Genomic DNA, 23,500 nt, shown 5'->3' with positions numbered 1-23,500 from the left:
AAACAAAGCAACCCCCGGCCAGAAGTCTGCGTGGTCTGTATCACCCCGTATGAGCTCACCAGAGACGAGTCATGACTTCACCGCAACACATCGTTATAACAGCTCGTTGTTCCGAACAAGAGGTATATATCCACGTGCTCTCGCGCATTTGGAAATCATCAAACAAACCCTCTTGTACATTATTAGAGATTTTATTGGACATAATGGGTATATAGCTATCGTGCGTATTTACAGCATAGATATAAAACAAATGGAAAATCAATAACGGCGTATTAAAGTTTTACACATTTTACAACACTCCCCTCCCCGCAAAAAAAACAAACAAAAAGTCAATCTTGGCAACGAGGTAAAGCTCAAACTCTTCATCGTTTTCTTTGAGATTGAAAAATGTGAAACTGCAATAAAACCACGCAGGGCTCCTTAATCACCCCCAAATGCAGTATCATCCATAAACGTCTCTCGAAGCTCAAACATACAGAAAACACACACACACACATTACACATTCATAGAGAAACATGAGGTAGTCAAATGGTTTAAAAAAAATTAATACAATCGATAATATACATACATGGGTTTGTGCTCCGATTACAGACGTTTTCAGGTCAGCATGAACTATAAGTCATTATCGTGATCTACTTCTATATAATACTGCTCCTTTTTTTCTGATACAGCATCATTATTCCTTATTGCATTTACTTTAGACACATCCCCGGTCATTCAGCACGCACAGGGGGCAAAAGGCAGGGAGGAATGTGGCTATCTGAGCAGCAACTCTCAAGAAGGGCATGATGAGTTTGAGGAGAAGAACATCCCCAAAATGATCTGCGAGAAGATTAGATCCAGAACATGAGTTGAGGCTCGGCCACTGAACAGCGTGGCACAAGGGGGAGTGGGTGGGGTGGGTAATTACACGAGGGAGAGGGGGTTCGCCACAGTCAATAACAGAAACCCCAAAGCTCGAGGAATGTCAGCGAGCCTTCATCCCACAATGACCGCTGATTATAGGCCGCGGCACATCTCCGCTCAGCGAGACGTTTGCAGCGATGCCCGCTTGATAACAGCAACGTTTCACTGCTGCAGATTTACTTCATTTAACTGAGGTTGCGGCGTGGACACGGGGCGAGAAAGCAAAACAGAACCAAGTGGTCCTGGGACTCAATGGCAATTTATTTCTCGAGTTATCGATAACGGTCGAGATCCCAGAAACAAAATCACACTCGGATTTTGTTCTCCACCCACCATTCTAACATAATACATACTTATTACATGTTCCACTTTTCATTTTGGTTCAACTGATGCTGCCCTCTTATTATTTTGAAGGGGGTTCACGTCATTGTGACAGCAGAGCATTGGCCACTTTGTGTGGATGTCCAGTCAGTCTTGATGGTAAATGTGGTCAAGTGTAACAATGAGATCCTCAGTGTGTGCTATGTTGACCCAGAAAGCTGAGTTCTGCCTACATGTACCAGGATGCATTGCAGCCTGTAGTTCTCCCTTACTCTTGGATTGCAGAAAGACCATCAGCTTTTGCAGCTGTAAAACTTGTCTTTCTGTGTCAATAGAATTAACAGAGGAACTCAGTTTACTACATTTACCATCAACACTGATTGGACATCCACATTAAAAGGTTTGGAATTTACATCATTTAACTGATGCTATGTTCAAATATGAATTGCTACATCTTATCATCAAGGATGGGACATTTGTATTTATGATATATTCATTTGCAAGGTACTATGACAGGTTCCTTTACTTCATATGAAAATATTTTAGGAAACACCTTCGCCAAACAAAACATTAGGTAAAATGATAATGAGAAACTATGATGATGTTCAGATAAAACACGAGGAGCTGTATTCCACTAACAGAAGAAATGACCTGCATTTTTATATATATATATATATATATATATATATATATATATATATATATATATATATATATATATATATATATATATATATACGTATATATATATATATATATATATATATATATATACGTATATATATATATATATATATACGTATATATATATATATATATATATATATATATATATATATATATATAAAACAGTCATTAGAAACTCATAACACGTTTTGTGACACATTCTTCAATAACTATTGAAATATATAGTTTTAAAAGTATATAAACACGATGTCAGCACAGTGTCAAAATTTGTCAATATCAACGACTGGACTATTTCAAATGTATCTACATTTGTATGTATCAAAATACTAATATTAATAACAATAATAATAATGATTATTTCATTTTCATCAGTTAAAGTGTCACAAAACATGCCATGAGGCTTTAATGAATAAACAGAATAAATCCACCATAAACATGTTCGAGCACATCCACACTTCACAGTACATACACACGTAGAAGACAATAAATTTCTCTTGGTAAATATATTCCAAAATATAATTTTATAGACAAATATATATATTTAGACTCTGTTCCCTCTGTAGAAAGCTTTACACATGTTTACATAAGAAAGAAAAAAAAAGCGTTGAGATAATATACATTCTGTTTTTCTTGTTCTGGTAAATCGTTACAGGGAAAGTTCCCTTCTCGAATTCAAAGGGCCCAGTAAGTCCCACACACACTCTGTAAAAACAATACTCATACCGGTTATAGGAAGGCACGACAGCAAACATTCATATCATTCTGAGACGGTGGGATAGTTGTGGAATTGCAGTTTGAAAAAAACACATGAAAATATATATCCATAACAATGAGCTTCGTCTACAGTTTATGCAACGCACCATCAGTGCCAAGATTTATACAAAAAGATAAGAAAAAAATCATAATCTGTACACTGTCTGGCTTTATAATGTAAAATAAATCTACTCTGTCTAATAGGAGTACAATCAGCTGAGTGTGTACAGAACATTAATCATAATTTCAAGCTAGGGTTGGTAATGCGGAGAAACTAGCTAGTGCGCTAGAATTTATAAATGATCCAACTGAAAAAACTCTCTTCCTATGAAGGAAAGAAACTCGACAACCCGGACACCTCGTCCTTTTTTAGTTTTTTTTTAAGAACATTGCCAACCCTAGCTTTGAAGTTATTGGTCATGTTTAAATGTTTTTTATAGGTTCTCAAATGTGAAGATTGGATGCTTTTCTTCATTGGAGACAGTAGGACCTAAACTCCATCAGGTCTACAAAGCCATGATTTGGAATTGGTGTTTGTAAATTGTACTCTAGGTTGAAGTGTGTTCAACATCCTAATTCTTATTTTAGCATTTTAAAATGTGGGATTGTGTTAACTCGCATCTCACACTGACTAGTTTTGTCTACTCCAGAAGTACAAGACCAGCATTTGCACACACTCCGCCTCATGAGGACATTTTAGTATTTACAATATTAACAGAAATATACAGGCGTTGAAAGAATAGTTTCGCAAATTTGGGAAATATGCGTATTCACTCAATTTTGACGGACACAAAGAGTGAAAACAATCTAATGTCTGTACGTTGATTACAGAGCCGGAGCCTGAGGGGATTAGCCTAGCTTAGCATAACAACTGGAAGTGGGGGGGAAATAGCAAGCCCGGAGGAATAGTGTCAGCAACGTTCTTTTTTTACTTTTTTTTTTTTTAGAAAAGTTGAACTATTTCTCTGGGCTAACCGTTTCCCTCTGCTTTTTATTTCTTCTTAATGCTAAGCAATCCTAATACCCTCCTGTATTGAGCTCCATCTAACTTTTGGACAAGCAAACAAACGCATTCCCTCAAAATGTTGAACTATTCCCTTAACAGCGACTGGTAAAAGGGAACCCATAATGCCCCTGTGGAGTTGTGTCACATCAACGAAAGTGAGGCTCAGAGGCCCGTCTACTGAGAGGCATTACTATAACTGCCGTACAGAGAGCGCTGGTAAAATATGCCTTCCCAGTCTGTGTGTATAAGTCCATTAGTAGGGAAGTATGCGTATATTACAAAATGGGGCATTTCATCAGCATGTCTTTCACATTTTTCATTCACATTTTTTGGCGTCTATTCTTCTGTATACATTCAATAACTACACTGTCTCGCATCTTTTAAAAGCCAGTCTCTCTCTCTCCCTCTGTGTGTCAAGATGACGACTTCCGTTCATACTGCACTTTTGTCCGCATGTTAATAGTGGTTGCTTTGCTCCCTTTCCACCTTCAGGGTTGCGCGCTGTGAAGAGTTACAGTCCAGCCATTAACATCTCACTTCCTAATACTGACATGACTGCAGACAATCCTTGCTATTGGAGTAAACCTGCCTGCTACAAACAGCAGGAATCTCACCATTTAGGGTCAAAACAAAAGGCTGTGTCAGAAAGAAAAGAAAAATAGCACTTGGATTGGGAAGAAATGCCTGAACTCACATTTGTTTCTTGTAGTTTTTCGATACAAAATGTGAGGCGAGGCTGCCAAGCTGGCATTGCTACTATTACAGACTAGTAACAGCAGGACAGTGTATTTGTCTGCACGCACTCAAATTGGCACAAAAGGAATTTTCACATGGGTTAAAAAGGTGTTATAGTGTTGTTGTTTTTTTTAAATCATACTTTTTTTTCTTCTTTCTATCACATCCCAACCCCCCAAAAATGGTTCCTTTCATGGAAGGAGATCAACAACCCCCCCGCCCCCCCGCTGGGTTGCGTCCTGGGCTACGCCGTGCTGCTGCTGGAGCACGGTGTGCTTTGTGTGCTGCCGATACTGTGAGCCGCACTGCTGTTCTCCGAGGCCGGCTGGGGCTTCTGGACCTGCTGTGTGCCAGCTGTCTCACCTTGACACAGAGAGAGAGAGAGGGGGGGGAGAGAGAGAGGGAGGAGGGGATTGGAATGAAGGAAGATAGATGAAAAAAGTATATGTATTAGCCAAGGTAGGCAGGAGCATGACCAATCGGTTTGGTTACAGCTACAAATTGCACTCCTCTGGGACGCAGGAACCGCCGTTGTTCTTCTGAAAAAAATACATGCTGTTTAATCTCCTACTGTTTACTATGACTGTCACTACTTGACATGCACCTCACACTGGAGCTAAAATACAATTATTCATCCGAACGTTTTGTGAGAAGCCTTTTGCAGACTCCCACATTTGTATTAAAACCATCAAATTTTCAGCGCAAAGCACTTTTGGCGAATATGCAAAGCCACGCGACTCCGCGACTCCGTTTGCGCTAACCTTCAACATCCTCGAGCATAATCTGCCACAGATCCACAAAAGTGTTTTCAGACGCTCGGGACCAGAGAGGTTTCACCTCAAAGAGCCCAGAAACAACCTCGCCACATCCTCTCTGACGAATGACATTTAGAGAGAGAGAAAGAGAGAAAGAGAGAGAGAGAGAGAGAGAGAGAAAGGATTCGCGTTCCTGGAGTTTATTTTCTTTAATCTGGATTCAATTAGCCTGGCTTTAGCAGATACAGTAGAACAGGGACAGGGAAAGGACCTTCTGACTGGAGCTCAAACCACTGACTGGTTTATTGTTCTACGTCTAAATAAGCATTTCATTTGGTCGACTCCCGGGATCCGACGCGTCAACTGAAGAGGCGAATGAAAGTGCTTATGAATGTTTACGAAAGCGTCTCCGACAGACAATGAGTTGGCTTTTGTCTGTGTTTCATGTGAGCGTTTGGCATTCGCAGTTATTACTGCAGCATTTTCCTTGTTTGCTTCCTGGCTCGTTGTCTTTGACAAAGATTTTCCTAATGATACGTTAGATTTGTACTAAAAGTTGTGTGTGTGTGTGTGTGTATGACAGGCATATGTGTCCGCAGGCGATCCTACATGGCGCTCCCTCTTTTGGGGCCCCTCGGTCCTGCTAATGTTTACCAGAGCCGAGCTGCCAGCGGTCTTTTCCCTCACAGGGCCGAAGGCTCTACAAAACAAAAAAGAGGACTCCGATCCCCCTCGTCTGTCTGGGGAAATGTAAATCCCGGAGTCTAATATTAATCTTTCTCGACCGGAGAGATAAAAGACTGCTTTTATCGTCAAAGAAACATACTGTGTATGAAAACTCTTCATGCGGTTGTTGAAAAAAAAAATAGCAGAAGCCCATTCTCAGTGTCTCTTGGCAAAGTTAACACTACAAACCTACAAAGTATTTCAAGTGTCCACACAGTAAACTCCCTAACTCACTAATTTGACAAGTGAACAAGTGTCTATGTGCGTGAGTTAAATCAATGACTTGGTAATAACCCTCGATAGACATTGTTTAGTCTTAGTATCCGCTGTGTGCAGTGTGGACCAGCAGCATCATATTGTCGGCACACGGCTTGAGGAACATGATAGCAGAAGTTTGGACTCCGGAATCAAATATGGAGACGTTTTCGATTATCTTTGACCTTCCTCGGTCTCAGTCGAGCTAACCTGTCTTACAGGAAACGTCACATCTGAATGGACAAAGTGAGACAGAAAGAGAGAGCAAGAGAGCGAGAGAGAGAGACATTTGAGAAAACTGTACCTAGACACAGCGCTGCTTTGAGCTAGATGCTAATGTCAGCATGCTAACACGCTTGTAGTGAAGAATTATTCTTATTTTGTATGTTTTTATTTAAACCCCTGATGCTGTATTTAATTAATATATTTGCTACTAGATGGGCTTCGATAGCTTACAGTTTATTTTCCTGTTAAAAATGTAGAAATGCACTGAGACCACTGCCAGTAGTGCCAAGCGGCTTAGTAGCCGATGGGCACTACTTACAGTAGTATTGTCCAGGTATTTGGTAATAAATCAAAGTATTGAACAAATTTAAATTTTGATCTGAATTCAAAGCCAAAGACAATTAATTCTGAGTGGAACAAAACTACAGGACTAGCTCGAGCTGTGGCTGGAGAAAAGGTCACCAAAGTCACTAGACGCCATCCTTTGGGCATGTTAGCCGCTAGCGTGGCAAAGAAAATGAAGCTGCTGTGTACCTCACTTTAGCGCAGCGTGCGATCCCCATTATTTTCTAATCTTGTAAGTGTGTGTTTGGATTTCAGAGCCGATAATGTGTGAAATTTCTCCCCGTGTGAATTATTCGGCCTGTTTTCTTAATCGACTCAGATTTGTTCGTTTGCGTGTTTGAGCAGACATCTTGCCAGACACGACTCCGCAGGCGCTGGCAGAATGCAGACCTGCTGAACGCGCCAAGATAACGAGCAAAATGTCAAATAACATATCGTGGGGTACTTTTCAAAGCGCTCACATACTTCTAATTGCCTTGTATGGAATTAAACTGTATCGGATGCAAAACCTCAAATATAATGCAGATGAGTATGTAACCTAAAAAACAAGTTAAAGGTTTCTTTCTCAAGAGGCCATTGTCCTCAGTCTAAAGGGAAAGACCCAGATCTGTTTTCATGTTTCATCTCTCTGTGGTCTAAAATACACTCTGGTCTGGACTGATATTTTTGGTGGTTGTTTTACATGGAACTGCCAATATTGCCATGTAAGGCCATGTAAGACCAAGGAAGCGTGACACGCCCAGTGAAGAGCCTATTTCAATAAATAACAACAACAGGAACATGCTGTGAAAGTCTCTCCAGCACGGCCATCCTTACACCTGTTTCTCTGTGCATGTTCCCTTCTATTATCTTTGGAAAAGCGGCCAATAAGGCACTCGAGGAAACCCATGAAGCAGAAATAAAGTGGCTTTCTAAAGCGAAGCCAATACCAATATTATGATGAAGATGAAAGGCACTTAAATCTGACAGCTGGTCTGTTCTGCTACATGAAATGCTGTTCGGCAAAACACTTATGGACGTGACTTGGCATGCCCGGAACTGTTTGGCTCCGACGACTGTCCGGGTCCTCGTCGCGCTCACAACTGTCATTTGCTAATCAGGCCATTTAACGCCGTCCAACTGTGAGCTTCGTCCGAACATTCAACTTGAACGTAAACCTAAACACGTTGTTGTATTTCCCCAAAAAGACCCGACTCAAACATCCTGACCCCGTTTATGAAAGACGTTCGTGGCGAACACGTCAACAGGTCAGCGGCACGGCGGATCACCAGTCAAGCGGTCAGGCCGAAGGAGAACAGGGCCGCTGCATAAAACGGTGAACTCCAGAGGGCTGCTGGGAGCACACTTCCTCCCCAGGGGTTGGCGGGTTGGGGACGATGAGGAAGATCTTGGCATCTAATGGACGGATTGTGTGTCTTTTCCTGTGAGGGCCCCTAAACCCAACAAGGGGAATTTCCAACTCGTCTCCAGCCATTGTGCTGAGAATATTCTCCGACCACCCCGCAGCTCCCGAAAAACATTCAAAGGCAGGAAAGAGAGGAGAACCTCGGTGCTGACCAACAGGATATATTTACAGTAGAGGAGTCAATCTGTTATTGTGAACCGGCCTCCGTCAGCAGCAGGATGTTTGGCATTCCCAGCGGCACATTGCTGGCAGCGGGACACTCGGACATTCCTTTGCGTCTTATCTTTCTCATTAACGTAGAGAGGCGAGCCGGGGGCCCGCAGCAGCAGGTGAGGCGCCTACCTGTGTGCGAGTAGATGAACCACAGGGCTCCGGTCAACAGGGCGCCGATCACGAAAGCCGCGAAGGCGATCCCCACCACCGTCGGAGTGTCCAGCACGTACAGCGCGTCTGCGGGAGACAAAGCGCTGCACGGTTCATACATGTTGACGTGACAACTTGGGAATGTTTAAAACCTTTCGAGCACAAAGTCCATGCGGCTCCGAAGTGCCCGATGTCCAATGAATAAACATAGACATTACAAAGAAGTGATAGCGTGAGTAAATTGTGTGATGAGCCAATCATTTGTTAAATAATAATAATGCAAAAAACATAAAAGATGCATCATTTTTTTTAAGCATTTCACAATTTCTTGCTTGATCTAAAGCCATGTTTTCCATTCATCTGTCAAAGGAATTTGAAACATGGCTAATTTCATTTCTTATTTGTTTATTTACCACTCAACATTTTTGGGGCTCCATATGATTCATACATGCAAAGATACGCAGCTAAATGTAGAAGACAGCGAGAATAATAGAGTGGGGAATATTTGTCAAGTGACTTACCTTCATCGGAAGGACGTTGTGGGCTTTGGGTCACTTTGGGAGAAGGAGCTACTGCAAAACAAGAACAAATGATGACATTTCAATGGATGTTGGCCATCATCTTACAGTGATGCACAGTTTGAACGATACATTTTAATTACTCAAAGTCAGCCCCAGGCCGGAGGACCAGCACATGACTGATATTGTCCTGTGTTGATAAGCAGCTCTCTGAGGAATGTGACACAGAAACCTGAACCAGGAAAAAACGCTGCAAGAGAGCGGCTATTCTGTCAGCTGACAGGCTTCCTAAAGGATGAACCTCCTGACTCCCTGACGGGTGTATTTCAAGCCATCTGAAAGGCTTTTTAAAAGTGAACTTGGCCCCGACGATGTACAAAGGCGCTTGTGTATCGGCAAACTCAAGAGGCGAGCCTGGTGCACGTCCAAGACTCTGGCACAATGGGAGCTATTCTTGGACAGGACACCTTGGGAGTTTTCATATCGCATAAATGACTGACGAAGGGTCATCAGCGAAGAGAGGGGGGGAGTTTAATATCAGAGGGGACGATGGCCAGCGGATGTCCTTTCTGCCTTACTGCCCGGCCCTCCACACCTCACTCCAGCGTTATCTGTTCCGTGTGACAGAAGCCAAGACTGTAATGCTGTCGGCCCCACGCGCAGAAGAGAGGGGGAGGAGCTCCACGGACGGGGGGGTGTGGTGGGGTGGGGTGGGGGGGCACCATAGTCTCACACTCGACTCAAAAGAGTGTGTTTTAGTGTAGAGATATTTACACGACTCTCGTCTAACAGCGCCGATGGTCATCAAGCCAAAAGCTCAATGCAGCTTTTTAAATGGAAGCCATTGGGGGGCTGTTCCCTACTTTACCAGAACCAGACACCACCCCAGGAGTCAAACTCACAACTTGTGTGTGTAGCTTGACGCCGATGCCAGCGCTGGAACGGTCGGATATCTCTATGAACGTCATTTGTTTATGCAAGTTCTTCTCACTGTGGAATGAGCGAGCATGTTTTTGTTCAACTCTGACCCTCTCCTCACAGGGACGGGGCCCGGTTGTTCGTACTTCTAAAGCTTGTTACTGCAGCAGAGCACTGCAGGAATGAGTCCTAAAAGGAGGAAGCGAGTCAGCGGATTTTGCACTTCCGGTTACCTCGTCTCAAACTCAAGGTGTTTAAAAAGAAAAAAAATGTAATCGTTTTTCGTTAGGTGCCTAAAATAAGGTGTGTGGTTAACACACGGTGAAGATATATTAACATTTTGATTCTACGACTATAAGTCAGTGAATACCAATCACGAAGCTTTTAAGTGTCTTAAAAAAGGCGGTTCAGCCCTGTTGTGTGTACTCGCGCTCATGTGGTCGTGGCGTGTTTGCTCATAGCCTAAGGTTATCTTTTTACGTCCGGCGTTTGCTACCACACTTAAAAAAACATAAAAGGGGTGTACATTTGTGAAGTTTTCCTTGCTGCACAAAGCATCAAAAGTATCATGTGTTTGCCACTGAGCTCATTTTCCTGCAAAAAACAATGGAAAAAAATCCCATCGACATTTTGTCGAGGGAACCAGTGCGACGCTAAGGTGTTACCTCATTTCAGATCTTTATCACAGAAGATCAATTTCAACACAGTCATTTGCTAAGTACATTTCAAACACTGCAGTTTCAGCCTGTCCGATAGATTTTACCACAATAACCCAGTTACCCAGTTAGTGACGGTTTTCTCTTATAGTGGATTACATTACTGTTGTATGTAAACAAAACAGACTTATTATAGGTTTTCCGTCTTGATCCTCTATTCTTTGCTGACTTTTGCAGACATAATACTGCTCGTAGTGGTGAAACAATACAATCGGCACTGCCAACCCCTCACATAAATTATACTTTTCAACCTTTCCTGAACGTTACCAGATTCAGTAAAAAATATTGTGGAGCCATAAATCTACTTTTTCGGCCGGGGTTTGAGGCCGTTATATTTTTCCATGCACCAAGTTGGCCAAAAGTGGCCCCTCTTTGATTTGTAGATCAAGTGGAGCTCTTTGGGATACTGTCCAGTGCTGAACTGTGGCCCTTAAAAAAATCAGCTTGTTTTGTTTACCTTCCTAGCACAAGAGATGCCTTTTAAATAGAGTTGTTTTTGTTTGTTTTTCCTCACTGTGTTTATTGCATATTTGTGTTTACTTTATCTGTTCCATGGAAAATAAACGCCGCAGACCTGGCACAGCAATGCGGTGGGCAGAGCCTGTTCTGGGCCAGTGTAGCTCACTCACTCATTACTGGAAGTTTCAGACTCTCTGTTCACCAATAGCTTCTGCAGCTTCTCAAACATCAACACTGGACCTTCTGTGCTAAAAGAAAAGTGACTGCATCAATATCCCAGCCCAGCCGCAAAACCCGATAACCAATTAAAATGGATAAAAAAATAATAAAACCACCCACTTCTGTTCAGCAATGTTCTGTACGACTCAATCACTACACTCTACTCACTCTAGAGCCGACTGGTGCCGGATTTTAGAGGCTGATACTTAACAGTATATATCGATAATTAAGAGTTAAAAAAAATGCCCCCCTAAAAAGAAATCCTTAAAAAGGAGTTGTTGGCTACAACTAACACTTATCCAGATGAATGGATTCTCACTAACAGCTCAGATTCTCAGCTGAGCACCGTAGTGAGGATGCCATGTGAAGCTGACACTCGTTTTCGGCACTCGTATCGGTCGTGCTGCTACATCAGTCAGGCTCCAGCTCACACCGATTTGAAATGACGTGATGTATATTAAAAGCATGAGTCAATGGCGTTTGAGTCAAACTGACCACTAGGATGATGTTGATGTCATTGCTCAGAGGGGATGCTGATTTGTAAAGCTCTGGCAATCCACCAGAGATCGGGCGCTAGTGATATCACCCCTTCTCTGTTTATGTCATAATTAGTAAAATGTGACCGTGGTTACCTCAGGTCCCCCCCCCCCCCCCCCCCCCCCCCCCCCCCTTCCCCTCCCCCACATCTGCAGGCTGCTCCCTCCCTCCGATTACACTCACAACCCCGGAGACTCCGCAGTACAATGAGCGGCTAAACAAGTGATGATCGAGGGGCCTTTAGGCTCTGGCTGGACTCCCAAAGCCAACAAGAGGACCTCCACACACACACACACACACACACCCTCCTCCCCTTCTCTAGTGGAAAGGGGAGGCCACAGTGAAGGTCCTAAGTGAAAACAACTGGAGCTTGGTGCTGTATGATTCCTCTTTTTCCGCCACTCCCTCAGCACGGCCCGGTCCAGAGCGCCGAGCTGGGGCTCAGTGTTAGCACGATCCCCTTACTGCAGTCAACCACATGCTAGTATCCACACACACACACACACACACACACACACACACACACACACACACACACACACACACGCGCACTCTTGTGTACAGATGTTAATGTAAACAGACACGTGGGCACATACACAATCACACACACTGTAGCTAATGGTGACCAGATGTGGGGAAGTGATGTGAGGTTTCTTGCGGTTTTTGGTTTTTGGCCTAATCGCAGAGTATTGGACCGAGCTGCTTCGCCCTCAGACCTGCTTCTTCCTTGACCCCATTTCCCTTATCACACTTTATACTCAAAACAATGTAATGTCGGAGCTTAATTCATCATTTGTAGCACTGGTAAAAAAAGAAAAGCGTGGATGAGAGTGACAGGAGCTTTTAAAAACCCACATGCATGTGCAGCTCGTGGCACGAGGTCTCAGTAAGTGAAACTTTTTTTTTGCTCTCAACTGACCTATTTCCTCCGATTGATCAGGTCCATCCACCACGACCAGCGGCTTGGTAGACGTCTTGGAGTTCATCACCATCGCCATGATGTTGTCACCAGAAAGAGAATCGCAGGTCTCACTGGGTTGCAGACACTGTGTGGACAGAATTGACTTTAACCTAAAACTTACTGTCAAGAAATCACCCCCCATGAAAAAAAGACACACGTCACTCTGTAAAAAAATATTTTACCCCTGCGATTTTTACAGAAAAAGAGCTTTTTCAAAAAGCAAACATTCACATTTCTCGAGGAAATGTCTTCTGTCACACCTGACGGAGTATAAACTTGTAAACCAAACAAATGACAAACTCGTGAGCATAAACCAGAACCTGATTGGAAATCTGAGTATGACAATTAGATTTGCTGCAACAAGTCAGCCACAACTTTATCACTACTTTTATATATTTTTTAGGTGAAAAGAAATACGAAATATATTAAAAATATTCTACGAGCTGAACAGATAGCAGTGAGATAAAAAATAAAAGATGCTTCTGCAGCTGGATACTTGGCAAACCTGACATTGATTCATGTTTCCTGCTGGTGCAGACCAGTAAAAGATGGAGCACTACTTCCCCAAGATCTCCCCAAACAAAAACCCTGCTAATACTCTATGCCTCAGGAGAGACAGTACAGTCAAATCACTGCAGAGGCCAAAAGATAAAAAGTAATTCGGGGAAGATTATACTGCATACCGTGGTTAGTCTCTGGTTGCTTCGATATCTCTTGGAGCACAGAGACATCTCGCAGTGCAGGAAGAGCAGGGACATGTTGAACTTTGAGTTGAAGGTGAAGCTGAAGCTCTTCTTCTCCGCCTGTGTGCGAGGGACCGGGAAGTCCCTCTGAGTGTAGTACCTGACGGAGTCGTCCGTGGGGCAGACGGTCTCGATGAGAGTGTAGCCTGAGGCCACACTGGGGTTGGAGTTGGGAGAAATGAAGCACGATATGAGGGTGAACCCCAGCTCCGGATCGGATGCAGCAGATGTGACCTGGAGGAGCGCATGAAGGAGAAGGAAAAAAAAGATGTATTCTTCAATTACTTATCATTTGTCATTAGTGAAGGCAAGCTGCTTTGTGTAACTAAGATGATGGACGGGTGAAATTGATTGTTAGTGACTAAAGTTGAGCAAGAATGCAATACTAGGCCAATCAACACTAATGCCATCATTTATACTGCTCTTATGCAGAATATTTCCATTTCACACCCACTGGAGAATTGTCTTGATTTAATTTAATTTAAATCCCAGCCCAAAAAATGGGCAGTATGACCCAAACTGTCATACTGTTCCTTTAGCTAATCAATATTTTGTACAGAAACAATCGTATTACATTCTGTAATGTGGGCATGGTTGATGATAAACCCAGTTTACGTCAGCTCTACGAAGCTTTTTAAGCGTCTTTTGGCTCATTTTTGGGGGGATTTGCATACGCATCTTTAATGCCAAGATTGATGTCATTAACAGCGTTACACGCTACAGACACACCGGTGGACACAGTGAAGCACTTAGCAGCTAAAGAAGCATTTTCTCATGAGTTGGTGGCAACCAGACCAGAGGAGAGTGAGTATTGGACAATTATTCATCAGGTGGGCACGAAAATGGCTCAAAATACTTAATGCCTGTTGGATGGGGAGCAACTGTTAGCTTGACACATGTCAACTGCAGTAGTATTTCACTTAGGATGCTAGTTGTGTCTTTTCACCCACAACCTTCCCTTGAGTTATTATTCCTCCTTCTTTTGGACTATCAGTGAAGGCATCCTCATTGAAAAATATCTTGCATGCACAAACACACTGAAAACCCTTTGTAACCAGCTGGCTCAGCATCCACGCCGTCAGCGAAGCACCTCCCACTGATATTGTCATAAATCATCCTGTCAGATGACCTCAGAGTATGAGTCTTTGCCATCTCTTATATGACCTCCATAATTGTGTTGTGAAAGTAGGGCATTTTGAGGCAGACAAGACAGGACATGGAGACAGAGGAGAGGAGGCGATGCAAAGACTAAGAGGGGGGTGAAAGTGAGTATTTTTCTGCCGCAACTAGACAACATAAAAAATGTACTTCGTGGATGCCACACTGAGAGATCAAAGCCCTTAAAGTCCCCGACAGAGAGCACAGTTTTCTTACTAAAGCTTTAATTTGGAAGCAAAAACACACGTTGTGCAAGACAAACGCTGCATTAATCTGCAAAACAAGCATTAACACATCCCCGACACAAAACGATGATTTATTAGAAATGCCAGGCGTACCTCCACGAAGACCTGCTGCTGCTGCGAGACGGTGTAGAAGGCCTGGCGCGAGGGGTTGTTGAACTGCAGCGTGTTGTACAACTCCATGTTAAACGTCATGTTGCTCACCGGTTGCCTGCCGGGTCCTGGAACAATCCTGGGAAGCGTTGCCGAGGTTTCATGGTTCTTTCGGTACGTGCAGTTGAACTAGGAGGAGAATGAGACGACGGCAACGCGAATATCAGCATCTGATACCACTGTTAAGCACCTTCGCCCTGTGTGTGTGTGTGTGTGTGTGTGTGTGTTTGACCACATTAGGACGGATCAGAAAATGGAGAAGGAACACAAACTGTATAAACAAGATCAATAAGCGGGAGACGGAGATCGGATGAGACAAAGGGAAAATACGTTCGTAGAGGGAATGAAGTGGAGAAACTTCAAAAATGGAAAATGTCAGGTCAAGTCTATAAAACAGACATCATGGAAAGACAGGGAGATTGCAAAAGGAGTCTTTATGTGCACCAGGGGACACTGGGAAATGGAGTTTCTTCCAGCTCTGAATGATTTACATAGAGATGGAGATGATCATTGGTCTCTACTTGTCAACTTCCCCCCCCAAGACGGAGCCACGATGATTCTCACCACTATGACGGACTGGTGCTCCGTCGGCTCCGTGAACGTCCTCTCTAACTCCACCGGGTCTCTCGGGAACAGCACGTCTCCAGATTCCAGATCCTCGTAATCCAGCGGCCCGCCACTCCCGTCCTTGGTCTCAGCATGACTTATCAAGACCTGCAATCCACAGAGACGCACGTTACTCAACCAAACCTAAGCGGCGTCAGCTAGTGAGTGAAAACAAAACCTTTCACGAAAATCCTTTCCAGACTTTTATTTATTGTATTAATCTTAAAACAAATCCAGTTGTGAGTAGTGAGTAGTGAGCCAAAGACACGGCGATTTGAATCTTTGAGACAAGTTGCCAAAAGACATTCTGCAACCGATGAGTTGGATTTAAAATGTGGGAATGTCCCCGTGGCTTCAGCAGTGGGACTCATCCTGGACAAAAACATAAAATGTACTTTTCATTTCTCAGTGGAGCGGAAGAATGTCAGGGGTCTGACATGAGGGCCCGCCGCTTTAAGATAATTCAGATTTAATGAGGCGAGAGGACAATCTCAGTTATGCTGACAGGGTTTTCTTGAGTCTGCAACAAATTAGTGAGTTGATCTGCCGTTGGTGCCACTGCGGAATTAAATCAACATGTCACAGGACAGCAGAAACAACAGACCAAACACATTATCTTTGACGTGTTGGGAACCAGACAATGACATTTTTATCTCTTTTGACTCGAGGTCAGAGGTTATCCCTGCATCCAAGTGCAAACACAAAAGACGACCTTGGACTCGTGCCCAGGTTTTCAGCAAATGTGTTGTTCCAAATTTCCCCCACAAAAGATCTCAAAAGGTCAGGGAGGAAGTGATTCATCCTTGCTTGTTAGAACAAACACGCTGAATGAATGCATTCCACAATAATGAAGACAACTCGGATGTCAGTTGTGAACGCTGAATCCCACACTGTTCACCAGCAGAAACTACTCATCATATTTTTCCATTCTTTATTCATCCCGAAAAGAAAAAGAACAAAAAAAAAAATTGTGTGAAAAGTGTTTCAGCGTCCTGAGTGGGCGTTTTCTATCAGCTCTTTACATCTGATCGCATGAGCGATTTAAGCTGTGCGGACTAGCTTCCACTCAGAAAGCGTTTCCACCTAGTTAGGCTGAAATTGTTGGAGCCGTTGGTTGACTGCCCATGTTGGAATTGAAGCGATATTATTTCACGGCATGCATCAAATTATTGACATTGTCAGTTAAACCCAGAAACTTCCTTCCCCTTGAGAACAGCAGCACTAATGTAGAGGACGCTGTCACGGGATAAAAATGAAACCTAATAATTTCTTATTTTCAGTAATTACAATTTGAACCAAATAAGTACACAAAGCAAATACCATGGATGCTGATTGCTTTACTACGGAAGAGGATTAGGACAAGTGTGTCGGAGAACTACGGCTCTCGGCGCTGCAACAGAGGATCATACAACTACATAGGGAGCGGTCGCTATGTAGTTTTATGATCGATTCTTAGTTTCAGTTGGAAACACTTTCTTCGTACATATATTATAAACTAAGGGGCCCCTTCACATGGTTCAGTTAAACCAGCTTAGTTTGCATGACTTGTTTTAGACTCAAACGTAACATTGGGTGTTGTACTCACAGAGTTGATGTGGATGGCCATTGGGCTTCCCTGCATGGGATACACGGTGGTCAGACAGCCAGTCAGAGGAGTCTCCAGAGTGTAGTGGGTGGCATTGACTGTTGCTTTGCAAGCTGGGTCTTGAAGAGTGAGGTTGGCATGAGGAAACCCATTCGCCTGAGGAAACGTCAAAAAACAAATGGCAACATTGGATGAACATCAAAAAGAAAAACTTTTCCTTTATTAACTCATTTTCAGAATAAAAAAGATTAAAAAAGAAACAAGTGGTTGTGTAAGACTTTGAGTTCCCAGGAATAAACAAATCCCACAAGGTGGTCTCGCTCCAGCCCCAGCTTCTCCTAATTACAGTCTATGCCAGTTTCCATTCTGTGATGTGGGCTGACTGCGCCAGCCCCGCGTTCAGACGCCAAATGTTGGGGGAACGTTGTGCGTCTTGCTTCAATGTCGGCGTTTGTTTAACACGGAGGCTGGCATTTGAAGAAAAAGTAATAGAATAATTACAACATTTCTCATTGTACCGCATTTCTTTTTATTTTACTTTTGTCGACCTGAAACTTACTTCAATCCGTTTATCAGCAGCCAATACTGATCTCTGCAGCGGAAGGTCTTCATATAAATCTACAAGTGACCTTTAGATGTGTTTGTTTGTACACCACACTGAGCATTGTGGTGTAATGAAGTGCAAGCTTTAGAAGATTTTCAGATATAAAAAAACCTAGCAGCATGGAGGTTTATGTTGGCATTTTCTAATCGCAGTGCAGAGGAGAATCATTCTGGCCCCTAATTGGTCCTGACACATTCTCTTTGGGCGTCCTCCATGTTTGTTGTTTTCCATTCTTCTTTTCACAATTTGTCACATCAAGTCTGCGTCGCAAGGGGAGAAATGGTAAAACAAAAAAACTAAAAATACCCAGAGGCAAATGCGACTGATCGGACCCTGAAACAATTTTCATATATATTTATACAAAAGATATATATACGATTTTAATATTTTAATCGATGACACTGAATTAGTTTTGGTTGGGAAACACAAGGTTTGTTTTGTTTTGTTCTTCGCTTGAATAAAGTGTGATCGAGCATCAAGTCCTATAAAAAAAAGTTATGTCTGTCTATTTAACATTAAAGGGTAACATTCCTCAACCGGTTGTCTCCTGTGCTGTAACAACTTTTTGCTCAATTGATTAGCTGATGAACAGAAAAGGTATTTATCTAATACGATTGTTATGATTTCAAATAAGAAAAACACAATTTCCTGGTTAGAGCTACATATGCCCTAATCATCTTACTAAAATGAATAACTGAATACTCTTGGTAGTAAATCATTTTCCTTTTTTTTTATGTTGTATGCTATTTATGGATAACATGTCTGTGTTTCTGGTTTTGGTGTTTTGTGTTATACTTGATGCCTTTTAATAAGTTTCTAGGCAGGATCCAATATGGATAAAATCACGCTGCACACTCACTTGCAGGCTTTCTTTATCGATGCTGACCACCATCCTCTTGTCCTCACACTGCACGCTGAGGCCGACACTCAGAGTTCCCTGATGCTCTTCGGGCTCCCTGTTCTCCCAGGGCCGTTCGCCGAAGGCGGAGGGCAGAGACTGGAAGGGCAGGCCGTCGGACGCAGGCGGGGGGAAGAGAAAGGGCAGACCGGAGCGTCGGGCTGCAGCTCCAGGTCTCGGATGGGGACTGGAGTCGCGCAGGATGGAGAGCTCTGGAGGCAGCATGCTCTCTAGAGGATCCACCACATCTGGAAGTCACACATTGTTAGAACCTCACAAGGCTGGTTTTACAGGCAGGGAAATTACGCTGGACCACGACTATAAAAAACGTTTCACAATTTCACGGAAACAATTGCAGCAGCTGCTAAAAGTCGAGCTATAACTTACCTGGACACACTATGTCAATTTCTGCCTCAGTACAATTAAATTCGGGGATGTTTCTCCAGTTTACCTGGCTCTCTGAGGCGGATGTTGAAGTGGTTAGCCACGGGCGTGCTGGTGTAAGACGTGACCGGACCATAGCCGTGCTCCTCTGCCCACTTGATCAAGGCTTGTGGCCCCGGTGGCAAGTGCTGCTTGGGGGATTTTGACACTTGCATCAGTCTCTCCGTGTTCAAACTGACACTCACGGTATCAGAGGCCTGTGGAGAAGAAAGCAGAGTCGGGACTTATCTTGTCTTATCGAAGACTATAGACAGTATTTACGTCAGCTCCTTTAGGAGCTTCATGAACAAAAGACATGATTCACTGCTGCACAGGTATCCGACTTCAAGTACAGTCCTGCTCTCATTCTGCGCCAAGTGTGAATCATGTGCGTGAGGCGATGGGCGTGTCGGTGCTCGATCATCGTTGCGACACCAACGGGTTGGTTTGCTCCTAAAAGTCGTGTCTTGCCCAGCTGCACGACATGCAGCACTGATTAATTCTCACAGCCATTTCCCACACACTCAGATCTCATGAGCAAAGCAGCTTTCTGACAGAAGCGAGGCCTCGGTTTTTACGAGGCTATCGTATCACATAAATAGTTGTCACTCCCTCAAACACTGGTTGCGCAAAGCCAGCATCCCGCGTGTCATCGCTGTCAAATAAAATGTCAGCTCTTTGGGAACAAAACCTTGCTCTGTGTTCAGACTGACCATCTGCCTGTGGTCCAACGTTAATGATAACGTGCGGCAGCAACAAACAAACCCTTCAAAGACACATTCACCATGTATTCTGGTAACTTGTGAACATGTATTTAATGTTGAAACACTTCTGAGCTACAGAGATATGACAAGGAAACCAAAAATGTCTCCCTCATAATGGTGCTGGAGGGATTCACCCTCTGTGGAGCATGAATGTCTGAACAAAGTTGTACGCCAATCCATCTGGTAGTGGGGATATCTCATGTCTGGACCAAAGTGGTGGACAAAAATGACCTACATTCCTGAGCCAAACATTGTTGCACAGGGGCAAAGTGTCAAGTACACAAATCCGTTGGGAACTTCCACCAGAGGCCTCGCAATCAACTCTCTGACCTGGCATCACGCTCACCCGACCCCACCGACTCACTGTACGGCGGCGACCCGGCAGCTGTACAAACACGACACCGCGCCTGGCAAAAAGTGGCGTGTCATGGCTGAGGCAGCCCCGTCGGAGGATCAGCGTTACACGGTGAGGAAACACAGACCCCCCCCTTGCACACCTCCACTGACAATCCGTACAAGCCGAGCGACGGTAAGCCGACAGGGAACGAGACTCCATCTTCATCATCTAAACCGAAAAATACCAGAAGTCACTGGACACATTTTTATAAATGCACAACATTAGAGTTTCTGCTTCAGTGTTAATGCACTGTCAAACGCCAAGGTTTAAAATTCCATCCCTGGAGTAATTTACAGTGTTTGGACGACTGCCAATTCCCCATCGACATGATCTACAGTTGTGTACATAGGTGTATAGGTGTCATATTATTATAGTTCCTAAGGGTCCTAGGAGACTTCATCACGAATGAAGATTTAATATCAATACTCATACTTGATAAGTATAAAACCAGATCTTTAAGTAAAGGGCATTCTGATATATCGCAGTAATTAGCCAGTGTTTGTCTTGTTGTGCGTGTCGAGGAGCTCCCAGAGGTGGTGGGGGTTTAGCAGCTCAGGCTCTGTGTGCAGCTGAAGTACAGCAGTGGTCTTGGCTCTGTACACGTGTGTGACACACACACACACACCTGCTCCTCCCTGCTGTCACTGGCTCTCGTGATGACAATGCCTCGAGCTGCCACAGTGAAATTTCACAGTTCCTCCGAAACCTGTTATCCCCACCTATCACCCCACCCCTCCCCCGCGGCGAAGACCAGGCGCCAATTCAACGCACGGAAATTCAGGTGTGACAATGCTATTCCGTCATTGCTGCAAAGTGGTGACATTCCTGCCTGCGACATGACATGCGAGCCACAGCGACGACTGCATTAAATCTCAGCGGTGAGAAAGGATGTTCCCGGACGAGGGGCTTTTGTGTGTCGTGCTGCTCACTTACCACCACGTGCAGCTTTCCAAGCACACTGTGGGCCTTGATGACCCAGTTGACAGACTTGGCGCACTTGAGCAGCAAGACGACGTCACGATGCAGCGGGGCATCGTCCTCTAGAGGTCGTAGATCCACTATGACATCCACCTGGAAAGCACTGCAGGAAAGGAAAGAGTGGAAACCTGAATTTTTGGACAGTGAGGTCTACGCGTTGTTATCGTGCCTCTTGTGTCTGGCCAACTAATTAAGAAAAAAAAAAAAGACTGGACACATTCCCAGAAAATAAATTTATAAAATGCAGACATATGCGCAACAGACCAGATAGCGCTGGAGTGAGATACGGATCAGTTCCCAGATCTGCTGTCTTTTGGGCGAACTAAATAATCACTCCACTGGGGGAGTGAGGAGATAATCTGTCAAATTTGGGAGTTCGAGACCCAGTTTTGAAATATCCTTCTCAAAAAGAACACCGTTAAGTGAAGAGTAATTCCCCCCACCACCACCCTCCTGCCTTCATGTGAGTTCCCATCCAAAACAAACTCCCCAGGGCTCCAGTGAGAGCATCTTGACCTCGAAAATAAACTATGACAACATGTTTTCTTGGCCTGGGCCGCTCACCTGCTGGAGTTGGGGGCTTGGAGCTCAACGATGTGGACCTCTTGGTCTTTGTCGGGTCCGGAGAGGATGCAACCCTTTGACGCCTGTGGCTCCACGTAGCCGCCCAGGTAGTTCAGAGACAGAAACTTGGTATCAATCTTGCAGGTGTCAGAAAACAGCGGATCTGAAAGAGGAGAGATTGTTTGCGTTACCGGTCGGGGGTCCGTGGGGCTATTTTGACCTCCCATAAGGAGAAACACAGCCTTTTTTGTTAGCCTCCCCCTCCTGCTCTGCTTATGGGAGGAATTCAATGCCTTGTGGAGACTTGGGTGGGGTGGATGTTTGCTTTGTTTGACCCATTCGTTGTAGCTGACGGCCAGCCTCCCTGCTCCCTTCACCACACAGCCCTGCAGCTGGTATTCCCATTGTGCCAGCACTAACCGGGCCCGGCCCTGTGTTGGGTGAGGCCGTCCATGCCATCACCAGAGTGTGATGGCATGTGTGTTTTCTGGCTTTGTTTTTTTTTACGTGGGAAAAGTAAGCACTGTTTTGAACAGAATTCCCCCACAATACCAGGACACTAATATTCATAAACACATTTTTTTCTCTTGACTTTTCACTTTATCGTTAACTGCTAAGAAAGTCCAGAAAGGTTACACCCCCCATCTCAGCACTCGGAGAGAAACACAAGACAGCTGCTTCCTTATTTGGCAAACAGAGCCTCGGACAAAGTGTAAACTGAAAGTTGGCACCTTCCTTTCCGGAACCCTCGTGGCTCTCGAAGGAGCTGAGACGGGAGACCTTTGAGCGCAGGTCTGGTTGGGAAGCAGAGCGAGGATCTGCCCGTAATCGCGACACGCCGCGGACGATGTGGAGGAGTGGGAAACTATGGCTCTTTGCTCAGAGCAAACACTGTGGCACTCAGGGCTTTTGCCAAACCACAGCCCCCCTAATGACACCAGCCAAACGCTTGCAGGCTGAGCAACCGCTCTATGCTCCACGGCAACTAACAACACAGAGGGAGAACTTATCAGCGGCAGCGGTGGGAGCCACCTTATTTTTCTCCAGACATGAGCCTCGTTTCATTTCCATGTGGTGGAGGATGCTCATTAAAAGTCAAGATGTCCTGTCTGAGAGCAGATGCAAAGTTGGACGTGCTGTTCACGGTATGGGCCCAGGGGAGAGAAAAGCCCACGTGAGGAGATCAATCATAAGCATCCTGTGAGAATCCCGCAGTCCTTCCACCTCCTCCTCACCTTACTTATTAGAAAAATGTGATAGCAATGATCTCTCACCTGCTTACCTCTGCAGAAACACAACTTGGAAAAAGAGACTAATCTCAGACGTTTCCAATCTGCCGGTTGCATCTTTATTTGTCTCTCACTTTCACGTTGCCTCACATACATACATAACTAGCATTACAACCCTGAGGTGTTATGCCTCCGCCAACCAGTCATGCAGCGGTTTACATCCATGTCTGTCCAAATTGTCCTCACTTGATCATTTTTATCCTATTAGACATTTGTGTGAAAATGTCCTAATTATCATATACATTATTGGGTTATGGGCAAAAACATGTTTTGTGAGATCCCAGT

General features: G+C 44.2%; 1 protein-coding gene across 1 annotated transcript in view; it reads right to left on the bottom strand.

The window, feature by feature from the left end:
• Positions 1 to 4,635: 4,635 nt before the first annotated feature.
• Positions 4,636 to 23,500, bottom strand: part of tgfbr3 (transforming growth factor, beta receptor III) — a 54,239-nt gene continuing 35,374 nt past the window's right edge. Inside the window, exons 5-16 of the mRNA XM_079221150.1 lie at positions 21,927 to 22,089; positions 21,318 to 21,465; positions 19,252 to 19,441; positions 18,762 to 19,048; positions 17,299 to 17,454; positions 15,672 to 15,821; positions 15,051 to 15,236; positions 13,495 to 13,788; positions 12,770 to 12,896; positions 9,005 to 9,055; positions 8,463 to 8,570; positions 4,636 to 4,772 (exon numbers count right to left, since the gene is read on the bottom strand). Coding sequence (XP_079077276.1) covers positions 4,654 to 4,772; positions 8,463 to 8,570; positions 9,005 to 9,055; positions 12,770 to 12,896; positions 13,495 to 13,788; positions 15,051 to 15,236; positions 15,672 to 15,821; positions 17,299 to 17,454; positions 18,762 to 19,048; positions 19,252 to 19,441; positions 21,318 to 21,465; positions 21,927 to 22,089 — 1,979 coding nt within the window. The 3' untranslated portion in view covers positions 4,636 to 4,653. The remainder of the gene's footprint in view (positions 4,773 to 8,462; positions 8,571 to 9,004; positions 9,056 to 12,769; positions 12,897 to 13,494; positions 13,789 to 15,050; positions 15,237 to 15,671; positions 15,822 to 17,298; positions 17,455 to 18,761; positions 19,049 to 19,251; positions 19,442 to 21,317; positions 21,466 to 21,926; positions 22,090 to 23,500) is intronic.

This window comes from Taurulus bubalis, assembly GCF_910589615.1.
Source record: "Taurulus bubalis genome assembly, chromosome: 7".
Taxonomy (NCBI): domain Eukaryota; kingdom Metazoa; phylum Chordata; class Actinopteri; order Perciformes; family Cottidae; genus Taurulus; species Taurulus bubalis.
Note: the sequence above shows the minus strand (reverse complement) of the source record. Positions and strands in the feature narration are given on the sequence as shown.